This window comes from Sinocyclocheilus grahami, unplaced genomic scaffold, assembly GCF_001515645.1.
Source record: "Sinocyclocheilus grahami isolate Dianchi unplaced genomic scaffold, SAMN03320097.WGS_v1.1 scaffold429.1, whole genome shotgun sequence".
NCBI lineage: Eukaryota > Metazoa > Chordata > Actinopteri > Cypriniformes > Cyprinidae > Sinocyclocheilus > Sinocyclocheilus grahami.
The window spans coordinates 27,644-46,298 of NW_015505608.1; the positions used below are offsets into that span (position 1 = coordinate 27,644).

Consider the following 18,655-nt stretch of genomic DNA (forward strand, 5'->3'; position numbering starts at 1 on the left):
TCCTTGCACATGACAGCAAAAAACATACGCAATAGGCTAAAGCGTGCCGCAGCAAAGTAATTACCATTAATGTGTCGGGGGGGGGGAAATAATGAGATATTTGAATTATTTATTAATAAATTAGTGTTTTCTGAGTCCGTGTTGCAAAGATGAAGACGACGATCCTGACTCGCCATCTCCTCATTGGACGTGCCTTTAGAGAGAAATGCATCTTTACGGATTTTATAATATCCGTAAAAAGAGTTTTTGTTTTTGATTTGAATTATTTAGTTTTAAAATAGTAATTTAAAGCTTTCTATAGATATATTTAGCAAGTCTGTGAGGCAAGTATTCGCTGAGTTTCGGTTCATCATTGTGAAGTGCTCCTGGCCGAAATTGCAGAAAGCACATCCTGTAGGCCTACCCTTTATTTTAAAAAAGCACAACGTTTTGTTGATATCGTGAGTGCACACAAATAAAAGTAGACCCTTTACAGTTCCGAGTGATGTATTACTCTTACATTTATGAGCAATAATTACGGCATATTTTAAGTTGTTTCCAATGCAAGTGATTGCGCCGGTGCCTCCATGTCCTGTAAAGTGCGCTTCAGCTCTCCGCACAAACGACTAGATATGCGCCTAATAGCGCACATTTATATAGGTTAAACATTTAAACTAACATTGTGATATGCTTGAACTGTTTTATATCTATAGATATTATTTTAGGCAAGTCGTGATGATTTGAGAGAGAGAGAGAGCCAGAGGAAGGAGGGAGGGAGGGAGGAAAGGAGGAAAGATTGAAATACTAATTATGCATCTTAACTGGTTCAATTAAATAGGCAGCGAGAAGAAAATAAATGAATTTTGAAGGCGAAAATAGCCGGACAGAATAAAAGAAGCGGCTTATTAATATTCCGAAGACCAGCTGAAGTAAATAAAAAGTATTCAGAAAGGACAAATGAAAAGAGGCAGCGGCAAGAAAATCTATATACATTAATGTAGCGTTGGACGGGAGCCCTACATGATGAACAACACTGTAGATATTTATAGACAGAAGTGCCAGCGATGATAAATACTCTCACACGTACACAGACATAACATGGTAGGGTTTATTGGATCGACGTTTACATAGAAAACAGTCTGTTGTTTCTCTCCTCCTCCTGTTTTTTCCCTTCTGCCAGTCAGTCAATCTGTTCCACATCAGTCCCTTCAAGTGATTTCTTGCAATCAATCGTCGCCCCTTGACCTTGCCTTTGCTTTCTCTTCCTTTCCAGTTTGTTCTTTTTAACCTTCCTTCAATCTCCATCCCCTCGCTCTCTTATTTTCATTTACCCCTCCTCTCGCTCACTGAAGAACACAACTCAGCCATGAAGAACTTGCGGGTTCCTCTGTTTCTGATGCATCCTGGGGTATGGAGTCTTCATCATCGTCCACAGGAGAAAAAAACAATATTTTCGTAAAGGTTGTCAAAGTGAATTAAATGTTTTATAGCATCCCTTTTTAAATGCTTAAACTCATTTATTCAGGAACATTGCAAAATAATGTCCATAAAGTGTGTAAAAAGTTGTTTTTATTATTAAATTACTGTAGATTTTCTTTGGACTGGAATTTTTCAACATAGGTTAAAACATCCATCTTTGGCTCTCTCGCTTACCCTCACTTTGTTCGTCTTCTGAGTCTCTGTCGGATTCCAGAAGACAGTATTCCAATCGGCTGTCTCGTCTCACTGTGACATCGCCTCTAGAGGAAAAACAACAGAAGACCGTCAGTGCAGGCCACTTGGGTCACACTGTTAACAAGGACAGAAGGATGTTTAACTCGGCCTGAAGCAAAAAGCAAAGCTGCTGTGCTGCTGACAACAGCGCGCTGTCAATGGGATTGGAATGACTTCATTATACAAACTGCTTTTGAAGTAGCAAGTATATCATTAAGAGTTAGGCAGAGGCAGATCAACTTAAAAATCTTCTTCATATCTGGCTTAAGGTGTCACATTAGAAGCATTTCAATGTATTTATTTTCAATAGTGTAGCGAAACATGAATATATGACTGGATTTATTGTATGAAAGTTTGCCCAACAATGTTAAGTGTGACTTAGAGGTCTGCAAGCCCGTTGGGTCCCGTCGGGGCCATTTTTTTCTTTTACAGATCTGGCTCGGGTCGGACTCGGGCTCATTTAGCTTCTCTCCTTTTATTGTGCCATATACGCGCAGAGCACACATAGCCTTCTGTATGAAATATTGTCATACTGATTATATTATAAATATTATACATCGCCTACACAATACGCAATGCATATACGCACTCATTAGCATACAGGTGACAGTTGACCATGCAGAGCATCAGGGAGAAGTTGGAGCGTGGGGAGTTACTAAAAGTTCCCAATGCTTCGGGAAAAGCTGCATTTTGGAAGAGTCTTGATTTGATATTAACAGTGAGTCAATTGGTCATGTGCAATATAGAATCTGCAAACATATCCTTGCACATGACAGCAAAAAACATACGCAATAGGCTAAAGCGTGCCGCAGCAAAGTAATTACCATTAATGTGTCGGGGGGGGGAAATAATGAGATATTTGAATTATTTATTAATAAATTAGTGTTTTCTGAGTCCGTGTTGCAAAGATGAAGACGACGATCCTGACTCGCCATCTCCTCATTGGACGTGCCTTTAGAGAGAAATGCATCTTTACGGATTTTATAATATCCGTAAAAAGAGTTTTTGTTTTTGATTTGAATTATTTAGTTTTAAAATAGTAATTTAAAGCTTTCTATAGATATATTTAGCAAGTCTGTGAGGCAAGTATTCGCTGAGTTTCGGTTCATCATTGTGAAGTGCTCCTGGCCGAAATTGCAGAAAGCACATCCTGTAGGCCTACCCTTTATTTTAAAAAAGCACAACGTTTTGTTGATATCGTGAGTGCACACAAATAAAAGTAGACCCTTTACAGTTCCGAGTGATGTATTACTCTTACATTTATGAGCAATAATTACGGCATATTTTAAGTTGTTTCCAATGCAAGTGATTGCGCCGGTGCCTCCATGTCCTGTAAAGTGCGCTTCAGCTCTCCGCACAAACGACTAGACGACTAGATAATAGCGCACATTTATATAGGTTAAACATTTAAACTAACATTGTGATATGCTTGAACTGTTTTATATCTATATATCTATATTTAGGCAAGTCGTGATGATTTGAGAAGGCTAAATTGATCAAACATAGGCTATGATCAGCTCACTGTCTGCCACTGGCCGCTCGGTCGATAGTACTTTTAAAAAAAAAAAACGTACATTTAACGAACAAAAAAATGCTCCAAACATTTTTCAAAATTAACTTAATAAAAAAACAAAACGAAATATAATCACTTTGACATTACATACAAAACTGAACTATTTTAATAGATGAAACAGTAGTATAAGCTGTTTTGGGAGAAGGGGGAAAAAAAAGGCAGGCTCGGGTCGGACTCGGGCCAAGAATTCTGATGAGCTGTCGGACCCGAGCCGGGCTAGGGCCTATATTTGAGTGTGACTGCACCCAAGCTGGCACGGGGCCCAGTTCAAGAGAAGGAGTGGGGCCCCCCATCAGTCCTTTCATGGTCCTGTTCCAGGTCGGGGGCTGGGGGAGTTACCCCCTCAGTCTGTTCACGATTGCGTTTGTCCCACTCTGTTGTCCCATTCCAGGTACCCCTTGGTTCGTTAGCAATCACGTTTTGTCCCAATCAGTTAATTCGTGATTGTGTTCCAGGTCCCCCCTCGATTCGTTTGCAATCATGTTTGTCCCATTGGGTTAGTATGGATCGCGTTCCAGGTCCCACTCAATTTGTTTGCAATTTCGTTTGTCCAACTCGGTTCGTTTGCGATCGTGTTTTCCCAACTGCTTGTTTGTGATTGCGTTCCAGGTCCCACTCGGTTCGTTTGCATTCGCGTTTGTCCCTTTCAGTTCATTCGTGATCGCATTCCAGGTTCCACTTGATTCATTCGCAATCGTGTTCCGGGTCCTCATCGGTCCGTTCGCGATTGTGTTTTGGGGGGGTGTCCCTCTCGGTCCATTCGCCACAGGGTCTGCTACTTAATGATGGCCCTGACTGCACCTTTAGTTGTTTAGCAGCTACTCGTCCAACACAGCACCAAAATTGTTTAATTGTTCTGTTGAAAAAAAACTGCTTAAACCAGCATAATCTGGTTTTAGTTGGTTAAATCTGATCTCCCATCTCTCCAAGATGGTGTTTAGCTGGTTTTGCTGGGCGACCATCTTAAAAGTGTTTAAAACCACTCCAAAAGCCAGCCTGATCAGTCAAGCCTGACCAGGCTGGGAGACCAGCTAAGACTGGCAAACCAGGTTAGGCTGGTTTAAGAAGTTTTTTTTCCAGTAGTGTGTACAAATGTAAACACAAATGTCATTGAAATTAAACATTATTATTAATACTGACATAAAATGTTGGCCTCTGCCTAATTTGGATAGGTTCCATGTGTCAGAATATTGAATGCAATGTCTTTGGTTTTGTTTTTTACATTGGACATCCGAGTGGTGGCCCAACACAGCACCAAAACTGTTTATTGCTCTGTCAATTAAACCGGTCTAAAATGGTTTTAGATTATTTAATCTGGTCTTCCAGCCTGCCCAGCTGAAAAGTGCCCAAAACTACTGTAAAACCAGTGAACAGACCAGCCTGACAAGGCTGGGAGACCAGTTAAGACCAGAAACCAACAGCAATGTAAGCAAAAAATGTCCTTGAAATTAAACATTGATATTAATATCACCATGAAATGTTGGCGTCTGCCTAATTTGGATAGCTTCCAAGTGACAGATTAAGCTCCAAAATACAGGATGCAGAGTCTTTGACATCAATAACAAATGAAATGGGAATCGTTTTCTCTCCCCTTTAAAAGTCTGGAAAACCGGAGTCTTTTTCACAAATCTAAATATGCAGAATTATATGGCTAGTTGTATTTCATTATTTGCATTCAGCATTGTTTTTCCTGTAACCCACCAGCTGAGACCTGCAGCTCTAGACAGAATTGTAGTTACAAAGAAATCAATATTTTTTCCACAAAGTGATCATTGGCTCGGCATCCAGCACTCCATGTGAGCTATGGTTCTCATTGTCAATTAAACTGTGCCCGGAGCATTCCTGCAGACTTCTCATTAATAAGCATCCCAAAGATACTATATTCCAGCCAGTATCTCATTACTGATGTACATATTGATATACTGACTAAATGAAACATTGAGCAGAGTGTCTTATATTAGTAACTATGTGTCAGCGAATGTCTACGAATTTGATATATACCGTACAGTAATACATTATATAAAGTAGGTTGTGAAGGGATAAGTAATGGGCAGAAGGGGTTGTGAAGTACATCTCTTAGAGAAAGTGAATTTGAGATACATGAAATAGACCTCTATATCTGGGGGGGAAAAAAAAACACACCTCTTTTTAAAACTTCCAGGAAGCTGCTCCCAAACAATGAGGTTACGACCCCCTGTGACCCAACGATGATCCCCACTTGCTGTTAGCCACGCAGCAAAACAAAGAATCCTGGGAAGATCTGAAGAAGTGAGTGAAACCAGGTATTTGCTCTGGGGATGTTTTCTGAGTCCGTGTTGCAAAGATGAAGACGACGATCCTGACTCGCCATCTCCTCATTGGACGTGCCTTTAGAGAGAAATGCATCTTTACGGATTTTATAATATCCGTAAAAAGAGTTTTTGTTTTTGATTTGAATTATTTAGTTTTAAAATAGTAATTTAAAGCTTTCTATAGATATATTTAGCAAGTCTGTGAGGCAAGTATTCGCTGAGTTTCGGTTCATCATTGTGAAGTGCTCCTGGCCGAAATTGCAGAAAGCACATCCTGTAGGCCTACCCTTTATTTTAAAAAAGCACAACGTTTTGTTGATATCGTGAGTGCACACAAATAAAAGTAGACCCTTTACAGTTCCGAGTGATGTATTACTCTTACATTTATGAGCAATAATTACGGCATATTTTAAGTTGTTTCCAATGCAAGTGATTGCGCCGGTGCCTCCATGTCCTGTAAAGTGCGCTTCAGCTCTCCGCACAAACGACTAGATATGCGCCTAATAGCGCACATTTATATAGGTTAAACATTTAAACTAACATTGTGATATGCTTGAACTGTTTTATATCTATAGATATTATTTTAGGCAAGTCGTGATGATTTGAGAAGGCTAAATTGATCAAACATAGGCTATGATCAGCTCACTGTCTGCCACTGGCCGCTCGGTCGATAGTACTTTTAAAAAAAAAAAACGTACATTTAACGAACAAAAAAATGCTCCAAACATTTTTCAAAATTAACTTAATAAAAAAACAAAACGAAATATAATCACTTTGACATTACATACAAAACTGAACTATTTTAATAGATGAAACAGTAGTATAAGCTGTTTTGGGAGAAGGGGGAAAAAAAAGGCAGGCTCGGGTCGGACTCGGGCCAAGAATTCTGATGAGCTGTCGGACCCGAGCCGGGCTAGGGCCTATATTTGAGTGTGACTGCACCCAAGCTGGCACGGGGCCCAGTTCAAGAGAAGGAGTGGGGCCCCCCATCAGTCCTTTCATGGTCCTGTTCCAGGTCGGGGGGTGGGGGAGTTACCCCCTCAGTCTGTTCACGATTGCGTTTGTCCCACTCTGTTGTCCCATTCCAGGTACCCCTTGGTTCGTTAGCAATCACGTTTTGTCCCAATCAGTTAATTCGTGATTGTGTTCCAGGTCCCCCCTCGATTCGTTTGCAATCATGTTTGTCCCATTGGGTTAGTATGGATCGCGTTCCAGGTCCCACTCAATTTGTTTGCAATTTCGTTTGTCCAACTCGGTTCGTTTGCGATCGTGTTTTCCCAACTGCTTGTTTGTGATTGCGTTCCAGGTCCCACTCGGTTCGTTTGCATTCGCGTTTGTCCCTTTCAGTTCATTCGTGATCGCATTCCAGGTTCCACTTGATTCATTCGCAATCGTGTTCCGGGTCCTCATCGGTCCGTTCGCGATTGTGTTTTGGGGGGGTGTCCCTCTCGGTCCATTCGCCACAGGGTCTGCTACTTAATGATGGCCCTGACTGCACCTTTAGTTGTTTAGCAGCTACTCGTCCAACACAGCACCAAAATTGTTTAATTGTTCTGTTGAAAAAAAAACTGCTTAAACCAGCATAATCTGGTTTTAGTTGGTTAAATCTGATCTCCCATCTCTCCAAGATGGTGTTTAGCTGGTTTTGCTGGGCGACCATCTTAAAAGTGTTTAAAACCACTCCAAAAGCCAGCCTGATCAGTCAAGCCTGACCAGGCTGGGAGACCAGCTAAGACTGGCAAACCAGGTTAGGCTGGTTTAAGAAGTTTTTTTTCCAGTAGTGTGTACAAATGTAAACACAAATGTCATTGAAATTAAACATTATTATTAATACTGACATAAAATGTTGGCCTCTGCCTAATTTGGATAGGTTCCATGTGTCAGAATATTGAATGCAATGTCTTTGGTTTTGTTTTTTACATTGGACATCCGAGTGGTGGCCCAACACAGCACCAAAACTGTTTATTGCTCTGTCAATTAAACCGGTCTAAAATGGTTTTAGATTATTTAATCTGGTCTTCCAGCCTGCCCAGCTGAAAAGTGCCCAAAACTACTGTAAAACCAGTGAACAGACCAGCCTGACAAGGCTGGGAGACCAGTTAAGACCAGAAACCAACAGCAATGTAAGCAAAAAATGTCCTTGAAATTAAACATTGATATTAATATCACCATGAAATGTTGGCGTCTGCCTAATTTGGATAGCTTCCAAGTGACAGATTAAGCTCCAAAATACAGGATGCAGAGTCTTTGACATCAATAACAAATGAAATGGGAATCGTTTTCTCTCCCCTTTAAAAGTCTGGAAAACCGGAGTCTTTTTCACAAATCTAAATATGCAGAATTATATGGCTAGTTGTATTTCATTATTTGCATTCAGCATTGTTTTTCCTGTAACCCACCAGCTGAGACCTGCAGCTCTAGACAGAATTGTAGTTACAAAGAAATCAATATTTTTTCCACAAAGTGATCATTGGCTCGGCATCCAGCACTCCATGTGAGCTACGGTTCTCATTGTCAATTAAACTGTGCCCGGAGCATTCCTGCAGACTTCTCATTAATAAGCATCCCAAAGATACTATATTCCAGCCAGTATCTCATTACTGATGTACATATTGATATACTGACTAAATGAAACATTGAGCAGAGTGTCTTATATTAGTAACTATGTGTCAGCGAATGTCTACGAATTTGATATATACCGTACAGTAATACATTATATAAAGTAGGTTGTGAAGGGATAAGTAATGGGCAGAAGGGGTTGTGAAGTACATCTCTTAGAGAAAGTGAATTTGAGATACATGAAATAGACCTCTATATCTGGGGGGGAAAAAAAAACACACCTCTTTTTAAAACTTCCAGGAAGCTGCTCCCAAACAATGAGGTTACGACCCCCTGTGACCCAACGATGATCCCCACTTGCTGTTAGCCACGCAGCAAAACAAAGAATCCTGGGAAGATCTGAAGAAGTGAGTGAAACCAGGTATTTGCTCTGGGGAAGCGAGAACACTGAAAGATTAAAAAAAAAAAAGAAGTGATTATACAACTCACAGTTTTCAAAGGTGTTAAAATAAAATTTATGTTAAATTCACTCACAGTTAATTGTGCTCTCTCCGTTAATAATGTCAAAACAAGAGCCGATCAAAAGGCCGGGTATTTGATTGACGCAATCTGTGACACCAGCAGTGCTGCTGTGATTGGTTAGTCTGGTCATCACGCCTGCACATGATTGGAGAGAGCAAATATGCATCATTAGGGGCACTTTCTAACATTTATCCACTGAAACGCAAATAAACCATAAACAAAAAGTAATTAAACTTACATAATCTGTCTATATATAGACTTCGTTCCTACTCTGTCAATAGCTGCCGAATTTGCTGTGTTTTATGCCATTAATACCAATGTTTTTTTGTCTGTAAAGCTCATTAATTCTTTTAGAGCTCAAGCTACGAGTTGTTTGATGAACTGGGGTCATTATGAATCTCAGCGCTCTCGATTAGAGTGTCACATCATGGTGTGCTCCTACCAGAAACTCTGATTTATTTGATGTAATTGTTTACAGGTTTTTTTTCTTTTGAGATACTGGCCTTTAGCACAAATATCCTGTGAGAAAACAGGATTAAAATGAGAAAGTGGCGGATGTTTTTTTACATTTTCCTCTGCCCTGGGGCAAACAGCCCCCTCTCCTGTCTGTGTTCTCTGAGCCACTGGGACTTTAACACAGATTATATTAGCAGCTCTGAGCGAACAGACTCAGTCAAGATGTATTCCATTAATAAATCTGTTAAATAGCCCCGAGTCAAAGAACAAATGAAGGTCCAATGGGGGTTGTAAAATATTTATTGCGACAGAATCCTGCATATCTATGAGAGGTGCTTTATAAAATAAGATGTTGACTAAAAATTGGTGCTGATGGCAGATCATAGGATTATGTTGATTTAACGTTTATTTGGTGTGAATAAGTAAAAAAAAGAAAGTGGGCCTATTCATCTGCACACTTTTATGTAATGTCTTTGAAATATCTTTCTGTAGTTTTTTCAAATTTGAGGGCTGCTTTTATCAAATATTTGATATATGAGATTAACTGATTTATTTGATTGTAAATTCAAGTAAATATATTTAAATATACACAAAGTTAATATTATTTATACATATAATTATTACTGTTTAAGTGTCAGTCCTGTGTCTTGTGTTTTTCTCCCCATGTGCCTTCCATGACCTAGTTTCTCCCGTGTTTTGATTGTTCATTGATTTCAGGTGTGTCCCAATTAGTTCCTTGCTATTTAAGCCCTGTGTTTTCCTGAGTCCTTCGTCCTGTCTTAAACGTCCTTAGGTTCCTGTACTACGTGTGTGTTAATAAATTCTATGATTTCTATATTCTTCAATGTCTCCTCGCTCTTTCGGTCCTCGTATCCAACACAGTGGCAGCAGCACCGTGACAGAAGACAGGACCGAACAGTAAGCGGTGCCCCTTCTCCTCGTTTTTGTTTCCTGTTTTGAAAGCGTTTTGTTTTCCGATTTTTGTTCTATAACAGAAAGGAGGCAAGGCAGGAAGTGTCTCGTAGTAAAAAAAATCGTAGTAGAAAAATAAAACAATGCCAATATTACAAAATATATAATTAAAAAGTGTATAAATCCCTCATTTTTTAAAAGAAACATTGTCCAACAGCGACACTAGCAGGTAAAGTTACAGTGGGAGTCGGCGTCCTTCTTGCCTCCCCTGAGCCCATTGAGTTTTAACAGACCCCCTAAAGTGTGCGGTGGGTTTAGTGGAAAAAATCCACACACTTCTCGATGACTTGGCATCTGGCATTAGGTGGCACTGGCTTCGACAAGAACTCGGACATTGATAACTGTCTGCTTGTGCTAGCAGAGTTAGCTGGAACCCAGCCGCGCTCGACATGCCATTGTAGATGAGATGTTCCTGTTTTTTTGCTGTCATGTGCAAGGATATGTTTGCAGATTCTGCACTGCAGATGACCAATTGGCTCATTGTTTGTCGTGGTAATCAAATCAAAACTCTTCCAAAATGCAGCTTTTCCCAAAGCATTGGGAACTTTCCGTAACTCCCCACGCTCCAAATTCTCCCTGATGCTCTGCATGGTCAACTGTCACCTGTATGCTAATGAGTGCGTATATGCGTTGTGTATTGCGTAGGGGATGTATAATATTTATAATATAATCAATATAACAATATTTCATACAGTAGCCTGTGGGCACAATAAAAGGAGAGAAGCTAAATGAGCCAGAGTCAGACCCGGGCCCGATCTGTAAAAATAAAATGGACCCAGCCAGGCCCGAATGGACTCAGCGTGTCGGGCCCCATCAAGCTTGCAGACCTCTACCACTGATATATATATATATATAAGCATTGGGAACTTTTCGTAACTCCCCACGCTCCAAATTCTCCCTGATGCTCTGCATGGTCAACTGTCACCTGTATGCTAATGAGTGCGTATATGCGTTGTGTATTGCGTAGGGGATGTATAATATTTATAATATAATCAATATAACAATATTTCATACAGTAGCCTGTGGGCACAATAAAAGGAGAGAAGCTAAATGAGCCAGAGTCAGACCCGGGCCCGATCTGTAAAAATAAAATGGACCCAGCCAGGCCCGAATGGACTCAGCGTGTCGGGCCCCATCAAGCTTGCAGACCTCTACCACTGATATATATATATATATATATATATATATATATATATATATATATATATATATATATATATATACATACAGGTGCATCTTAAAAAATTTGAATATTGTGAAAAATTTCTCTTTTTTTTGTAACTTTTCAAAGTTATTTCAAAAAGTGAAACTTTTTATATATTCTAGATTTATTACATAGTAAAGTAAAACATTTCAAAAGTTTTTTCAAGAGCTTACAGCTCATGAAAGTCAAAAATCCAGTATCTCAAAATATTAGAATATTTCCTAAGATCAATCAAAAAAAGGATTTGCAAAACAGAAAAGTTCAAGTTCTTATGTGCATGTTAATTGATGTACTCAATACTTGGTCAGGGCTCCTTTAGCACAAATGACAGCATCAGTGAGGTGTGGCATGGAAGTGATCAGCCTGTGGCACTGCTGAGGCACTATTGAAGCCCAGGTTTCTTTAAAGGGTTAGTTCACCCAAAAATGAAAATTAGTCCATAAATTACTCGCCCTCAAGTCATCCTAGGTGTATATGGGCACAATAAAAGGAGAGAAGCTAAATGAGCCAGAGTCAGACCCGGGCCCGATCTGTAAAAATAAAATGGACCCAGCCAGGCCCGAATGGACTCAGCGTGTCGGGCCCCATCAAGCTTGCAGACCTCTACCACTGATATATATATATATATATATATATATATATATATATATGGTTAGTTCACCCAAAAATGAAAATTAGTCCATAAATTACTCGCCCTCAAGTCATCCTAGGTGTATATGACTTTCTTCTTTTAGACGAATCCAGTCTGAGTTATATTTAATATTTTTCTTTGACCTTTCAAGCTGTTTAATGGCACTTAACAGGTGTTGCAGTGCATCAGTCCAAAAGAAGTGAAATAAGAAGCGCCCATCCATAAAAAAAGTGTCTCACACTGCTCCGGGGGGTGAACAAAGGCCTCCTGTAGCGAATCGATGTGTTTTTGTAAGAAAAATATCCATATTCAAAACGTAATATTCACTTTAATATAGCTTGCGCCAACAGTTGTACACAGAAGCAGCTCCGGGCGGATGACGTATGAGTTCAGCGTTGCGCATGCGCTGGTGAGTCTGGTGAAAACCAACGTTTGTTAACAGGAGCAAAGGAAGCAAAGTTTCCTTACTTTAGCAAAGGAAAACCAGCCTCATCTTGGCTTATATCGAAATTCTCCGACATTCTTCTTTACAAATCCTTATTTTGTAGTTCTAATTAGTGACCGTTGTTTTGATCTCTCCCCTGCGCTTCCGCGTTCGTCACTACTGAGCGGCGCATGCGCAAAGCTGATCTCATACGTCATTTACAACAGTGAGCGCAAGCTAGATTAAATTGATTATTACGTTTTAAATATGGTTATTTTTCTTACAAAAACGCAACGATTCGCTACAGGAGGACTTTGTTTACCCCCCGGAGCCATGCGAGACACTTTTTATTTATGGATGGGCACTTTTTATTAAAAAATTTTTTGGACTGATGCACTGCAACACCTGCTGAGTGCCAAGACAATTTTTAATATAACTCTGACTGGATTCGTCTGAAAGAAGAAAGTCATATACGCCTAGGATGACTTGAGGGTGAGAAATTTATGGGCAAATTTTCATTTTTGGGTGAACTAACCCTTTAATAGCGGCCTTCAGCTCGTCTGTATTGTTGAATCGACTGATTCTCATCTTTCTCTTGAAAATATCCCATAGATTCCATATGGGGTTCAGGTCAGGCATGTTGGCTGGTCAATCAAGCACAGTAATATCATGGTCAGCAAACCACTTGGAAGTGGTTTTGGCACTGTGGACAGGTGCTTAAGTCCTGCTGGAAAAGGAAATCAGCATCTCCATAAAGCTTGTCAGTAGATGGAAGCATAAAGTGCTCCAAAATCTCCTGGTAGATGGCTGCATTGACTTTGGACTTGTGGTGACTCTTGATGCACCGACTCCGGCTTCAGTCCACTCCCAAGAGTTTGAATCGGCTTTGCTTGACAGTATTCTCAAGCTTGCGGTCATCCCTGTTGCTTGTGCACCTTTTCCTACCCAATTTCTTCCTTCCAGTCAACTTTGCATTTAATATGCTTTGATACAGCACTCTGTGAACAGTCACCCCTTTCAGTAATGATCTTCTGTGACTTACCCTCTTTGTGGAGGATGTCAGTGATTGTCTTCTGGACCATTGCCAAGTCAGCAGTCTTCCCCATTATTGTGGTTTCAAAGAACAAGAGCTACCTGGAATTTATACTGTAGGGATGGTCATTTAATGACACTCAAATGTAAATATTCTAATATTTTGGGATACTGGATTTTTAACTTTCATGAGCTGTAAGCTCTAATCATCAAAAATAAAACAAACAAAAAAACGATTGAAATGTTTTACTTTACATCTAATGAATCTAGAATATATGAAAGTTTCACTTTTTGAAATGTTATCAAAAAAAGAGAAAATTTTCACAATTTTTTAGATGCACCTGTGTGTGTGTGTGTGTATATATATATATATGTCAATATGGGGTGCTGTGTGTACATTAATGAGGAAACAAAATTAACTTAAATGATTTTAGCAAATGGCTGCAATATAACAAAGAGTGAAAAATTTAAGGGGGTCTGAATACTTTCCGTACCCACTGTATATATATATAAACAAATTATTTCATTAATAAATGTAATCCTAATTCATATAATAAACTTAGATAAAAAATACAGTCAATATATTACCTGTTCTCCAATTTAGTATTCGTATGCTGGCCTTTCCACAAGAGAGGAACACACGGTCACCGCGGGGGCTCAGAATCAGCCTCCCGTCATCCCCACCACACCCTGTGACTTCTGGCCCCCAGACGTGTAACCTGCGGAGGGGCTCCGTCCGTTCATCGGACACCTCCCACACACACACACATCCCTCTGCGGAGCCGCTGAACAGCAGAGGACCCTGGGACTGTGGAGAGAACGAAGGGTAAATGCCACTGTGTTTCCATGACAACTCGTGCCAACTAACAGTATTAAATATGGAAAGAGAGTCACCTCTGTTTGATGCTAGAGTATTCTTTTTCTTATCACAACCTATTTCTTATCTCAATTGCTACATGATTTATTTACTTCTATTCTGTATCTATTGATTTCTTTGTATTATATTGCTCTGCCCAGTTTCATTTCACAAAATTCATAAATCACTAACTAAACAGAGACTGCATTAAATGTTGGCATTTAATAGCTTGTACATCTCTGTGAACTTTAGACTGTTTAAAGATCGCAAGGAGAAAACTACTCTCAAGGGATTCCTCTACAGGCAACACTTCAGCTTTGAGTGGAGGCACAATCTTTTTTTTTTAAACGTGCTGCTCTAAAGGGCAGAATCGGAAAGTTCTAGATGCCAGCACAGTTCTGTTGCCATGGCACTCGCCCACCTGTAGTGTGGTGACTGCGTCCAGGTGTGCGTTCTCTGACTGACAGTTCTCCAGCGAGCTCCAGCTCCACACCTGCAGCTTCCCAGCGTCTAGTGTAAGATCAATAACACTGAGCCTCAGACGCACCTGATATGTCGAGACTGATGCAAGGCATGGTCATCTCAACCTCACTCTCACAAACACGGATACCTACCTGAACCTGTAACAATGAAGCCCTCTCCTTCAGGAGTGAAGCACAGGCTTGAGACTGCATTGAATGTGTAGATGGATTTGACGCACTGACCTGCAGGAATAACAACATGTGATGCAAACCCCAAACACACTTGAGTTTAATTCACCCTCATCGGCAGGGGACGAAAAAAGCTGTGGGGTCCAAAAAAGAGTGAGTAGTACCCCCTCGACCAGTTATATAATGACCGAGATTCAGATAATGGACGCTCAGAACAACAGCACATCTACTGTACACTCTCTATCCTTTACCATTTCAATTTTAAAAATAGTTTAAAATTGATACTTTTAATTTGACAATATGTTTCTAATGCTACATTACATTTTAAGCAGGATTTGGCAAAATTCAGAATTTTGAAAATTGCCATCCTTTTGATTAATGAGTGTGAATTTCAATCACATTGCTCACACATCACAGGATGTTGAATTGGAATTTGATATACTTTGTATATAGCAAATATGTAATACACTATAGCCACACAGTTTTAGTAAAGACTGTAATAACAAATATGATTATATTACAATTTGATATTCTTGTCTGTACTAGTCTGTGAAATGTCAGTTTTAGATAATAAAAATAAGCATATATTTATAATAACCTACCATACAAAAGTATGAGATGGGTAAGATTTTTTTATGTTTTTGAAAGAAGTCTTTTTTGCTCACCAAGACTGCATTTATTTAATCAAAAATACAGTAAAACATGAATACTGTGAAATATCACAATTTAAAATAACTATTATCCATTTTTTATATATATAGATATGTATATATTTTTTTTTTATTAAATCATTCTAATATGCTGATTTGGTGCTCAAGAAACATTTCGGATTATTATCAATGTTAAAAACGTTTTGCTATGATCTATTAATTACAGAACTTCAGACGAGAATTCATTTCAAGTCTGATATATTAAATAGTTTTGTATTTGCATTCCTCCTTATAATCAAATTAGTATTCAACAGTTCTACCTTATAATTTAAAGGACATTCATAATTCTTAAGCTGCTCAACCTTCATTTGAAAATGATTGCTGAGGCCACACATTCGTGTGTGTGTGTGCGTGTGTGTGTGTGTGTCATGGCCGCAGCGGAGTGCGTTTGGGCTTTCCGCACACCCGCATGAATTTCTAGCAGCACCCGTTGTAACTGCCAACGTTAATGCAGGGAAGTGAGTGCATTTTGATATGGCTGACTTAAGGCTACTACTTTTTACAATGTGCCTTATAACAACTATAAAGATAAATATAAGGGCTTGTGAATGTATGTTAGCCATGTGTACCTGTCATCTTGCAAACTGACTTCCCAAGGTATTTGGATTCCGTTTCTGTTACTTGTCTTGTGGATCCAAATAAAAGAATAAAATGTGTGTGTGTGTGTGTGTGTGTGAAAGAGAGAAAGACTCACCCGAGCTCAAAGCCCAAATTCTCACACAACAGTCTGTGGAACCACTTAGAACAAATCTTTCCTTTTCAGCCAAGTCAAATACACGTGCTGTGGAAAAACAGATCAAGAGAATGAAAGTTGAAGACAGAGAACAAGAACAAGTGACTGCAGGACACGAGAAAATTGAGAATGAAAGACAAAGGATGTGAAGAACAAATGCACTGTCAAAACAGCAAGACAAGGAGTGATGGAGAGCAAAAGGGACAGATGGGGAAGAGGGCATAAGTAGCTGGAACAAAAGAGGTGAGAGAAAAGAGAGAGCATAAAGGATGAGTGAACAATCTGTACATCTGTATCAGCCGGCTGGCCCCGTCAACAGGATCAATTATTCTTTACTTTCCCAGGCTTGAGAGAGTGTGAGTCTGTGTGTGTGTGTGTGTACCCAATCTCCTGCAGTACTCTAGAGGTGGTGCACTGAGACAGGTGACTCCACCGCTGTGACCTCCCAAATTGCGCTGCTCCGTTGCCGTGGGAACGTGCCACACTTTAACTGTTGTATCTCGACTTAAATGGGAAGAAACAGTAGGTGAAGAGTAGAGAAGAGAGAGAGGCGTTAACGGATACGTCAGCAATTTCACAGTCAGTCAGAGTCATAAACTGTTGAATTTTTCCGGTACCTGCCAGAAATCACAAGATTGTCGACGGCGACCGCACAGGTGATGATGTCACTATGACCCTCCAGAGTTCTGAGACGAAACTTGGCCTTTTCCCAAGTTTGTTTGCGAGATTTGAACTCGGCATCTGCAGCGTATGAAGACAAACAAACGGTTTCATATAAACTGAGGTCATGTTTTTTTCCACTCCCATGAATGCTGATAAACTAACCATCTGTTATATCATCGCATGAGACAGCCATAAGGCAGAACTTCCTGTGAAAGACAAGCAGTCTTGTAATCAACATCTGTGCGAGTAACTGTAATTGTGTGTGTGATTAGTGTACTAATTTGACCTTCTTGTTCTTCTGCACTGGGGCTGACGGGGAGATGTGTTTCTCCTCTGCCATCTGTCTGGCTTCCATCGATTCTTTCATTCTCTCGTCTCTCCTCTCGAGCAATCTTCAGCGCAGGACGACAGGCAACAAGTTGCTCTGTGACCTCCTCGCTATCATGAAAAATAAACATCAACAAGCACAAAAATATCACTGTGAATTATTCTCATGCCTGTCCATAGCTGTTAAACAAACACTGCCTGTCTTGTTATACCTTTGTTGTAACAAGTATATTATTAAATAACAATGTGTGAGACAGAAAGCACGGGCGTGAGAGTTTAAGGATAGAGTTTTTAAAGAAATATGATGAATCAATACTGCCTAGACGCCAGAGAGCGGAAGACTAGCCATGGGCAGAGGTCTAGAGTTTAATCTTACGCGCCCGGCCGTCTCGCTCTCTCTCCTTCTACATCTAGTCGCTCATTCTTACACTTGTCTTTTCATTTTATCCTCCTCCTTTCCCACAATCCCTTGAATTTGCTGGGGGCCAGAATGCTGCAGCAGAAGCTCAGCCAATCTGGAGCGAAGCTCCCCCTTCTTGGAGACCTACAAAGAGTGATGTGTGATAATCATAAAAGACAAATTTCAGTTATGGTTTAACTGGATACCTTAGTTATCCTTAAAATTCTATTCAGTGAATCATTCCTGAGTGATCTTTTTATGTGTGATCTGAACTGAACATACATGGTCTCTATTAAAGATTCAATGTGCAAAAATTCTGCACTGATCTCAAGCGAGTGAATAAGAGCATGATAATTCTGTACCTTTATTTTTTCCTCGAGAGTGAGGGAAATTTTGATCTCCAAGTTTTCAATTTGCCTTAACTTCTTTTGGAGTTTCCTCACCTCCCCCATCTGACTTCAGTGTAAACACAAACTCAGTGCCGATGGAATTCAAACTGCAAGGATTCTTCGACTAGTCACTGAGCTCTTTTTTAGACGTGCATGCTTTCATCGATGTTTTATATGAAGTGAATCCACGGTTGATACTGTAGACAAGGGTTAACGGATTTGTTGTTGCTCTACTCCAGACTACACTCACGGATACTGTGGACGTGTACGCAAACCTCTTCAGCCGGAAATCAACGGCTGTAAGAAGTGACCTCATCTGAAGGAAACATGTCTGTGAATCTCTCTGGCGACATCGCGTGGATTCAGGAGAACGCTTTTCGTTTGTTCTCTTTTATTTGCATGCTCCTAGTGTAGACATTATAAATATAAATGACATTTGTTATCTCTGAGAAGCGACAGCGACACATTAAGATATTTAAACAAGCAAATTTATTGTACAGAAAACTTCTCTAAAAAGATTGAGGGGTTTTATTTTTATTCAACTTATATATATATATATATATATATATAT

General features: G+C 39.8%; 1 protein-coding gene across 2 annotated transcripts; it reads right to left on the reverse strand.

Annotated features, from left to right (window-relative positions):
* Nucleotides 1-733: 733 nt before the first annotated feature.
* LOC107551673 (vegetative incompatibility protein HET-E-1-like) lies at nucleotides 734-18,587 on the reverse strand. Of its 2 annotated transcripts, none has more exons than XM_016233368.1 (13): nucleotides 18,058-18,587; nucleotides 17,724-17,839; nucleotides 17,255-17,406; nucleotides 16,923-17,046; nucleotides 16,688-16,809; nucleotides 16,267-16,353; nucleotides 14,827-14,916; nucleotides 14,634-14,722; nucleotides 13,945-14,164; nucleotides 8,650-8,772; nucleotides 8,397-8,562; nucleotides 1,633-1,718; nucleotides 734-1,396 (listed from the first exon to the last, which is right to left on the reverse strand). In XM_016233368.1, the coding sequence occupies exons 1-13, from the start codon at nucleotides 18,145-18,147 to the stop codon at nucleotides 1,323-1,325; spliced, it is 1,539 nt and encodes a 512-aa protein (XP_016088854.1). In that variant the 5' UTR covers nucleotides 18,148-18,587; the 3' UTR covers nucleotides 734-1,322. The 2 variants fall into 2 exon arrangements, with proteins under 2 accessions (XP_016088854.1, XP_016088853.1); XM_016233367.1 differs by having other exon boundaries at nucleotides 734-1,411.
* Between the last annotated feature and the right edge of the window lie 68 nt (nucleotides 18,588-18,655).

What these genes read in the sequence shown, in the direction of transcription:
- LOC107551673 (XM_016233367.1), bottom strand. Translation starts at nt 18,147, where the DNA reads ATGGGGGAGGTGAGGAAACTCCAAAAGAAGTTAAGGCAAATTGAAAAC. An exon ending in AATCTTGTGATTTCTGGCAG is followed by an intron (nt 16,810 to 16,922) that starts GTACCGGAAAAA and finishes TTCCCATTTAAG; the next exon opens with TCGAGATACAACAGTTAAAG. An exon ending in CCTGGAAGTTTTAAAAAGAG is followed by an intron (nt 1,719 to 8,396) that starts GTGTGTTTTTTT and finishes TTTTTCCTCTAG; the next exon opens with AGGCGATGTCACAGTGAGAC.